The 419-nt window shown below is 57.0% G+C and overlaps 1 protein-coding gene across 1 annotated transcript; it reads right to left on the bottom strand.

The window, feature by feature from the left end:
- Nucleotides 1-227: 227 nt before the first annotated feature.
- LOC103798053 (chromosome unknown open reading frame, human C7orf55) lies at nucleotides 228-416 on the bottom strand (the record flags this gene model as incomplete). The annotated part of the gene is made up of 1 exon (XM_009070297.1): nucleotides 228-416. A coding segment is annotated over one exon (189 nt), but the record flags the coding sequence as incomplete, so codon positions are not given.
- Between the last annotated feature and the right edge of the window lie 3 nt (nucleotides 417-419).

Raw genomic sequence — 419 nt, 5'->3', positions numbered from 1 at the left:
GCTTGATCAAGGACAGGGGATTGCCAGCCACGGCTCTTTCACACCGTATCAAGCATTACCTAAGGTTGGTATTTAACCATTTAACCTAAGGTTGGTATTTAAGCATTACCTGCAAGGTTCGCAGGACACAAACCTTATTGCCGTGTTTGGAACAAACTGACAAAAAACATCTGCTAGAGGCCCCAGCTCTGGGATGTTTATTGAGGAAGAAACACGGCAGGATGGCTTCAACCCTTCCCTCCCGGCTGCTGCGGCAACCTGAAGCCCACGAGGCCGGCGACCTCCTCGGTCGAGCGCTCGCCCTTGCCGTGGTACTCGCGGTGCAGGGCCTCGTGCTCGCGGACGCTGCGCAGCAGGCACAGGTAAGTGGCGGCCTGGAAGTGCAGCTCCTGCTGGGCCCGGCACAGCTTCTCGCTGGT

The sequence above is a fragment of the Acanthisitta chloris genome, unplaced genomic scaffold (genome assembly GCF_000695815.1).
Source record: "Acanthisitta chloris isolate BGI_N310 unplaced genomic scaffold, ASM69581v1 scaffold33682, whole genome shotgun sequence".
In the NCBI taxonomy this organism is placed as follows: domain Eukaryota; kingdom Metazoa; phylum Chordata; class Aves; order Passeriformes; family Acanthisittidae; genus Acanthisitta; species Acanthisitta chloris.
This window is presented reverse-complemented; position numbering and strand designations above follow the sequence as displayed.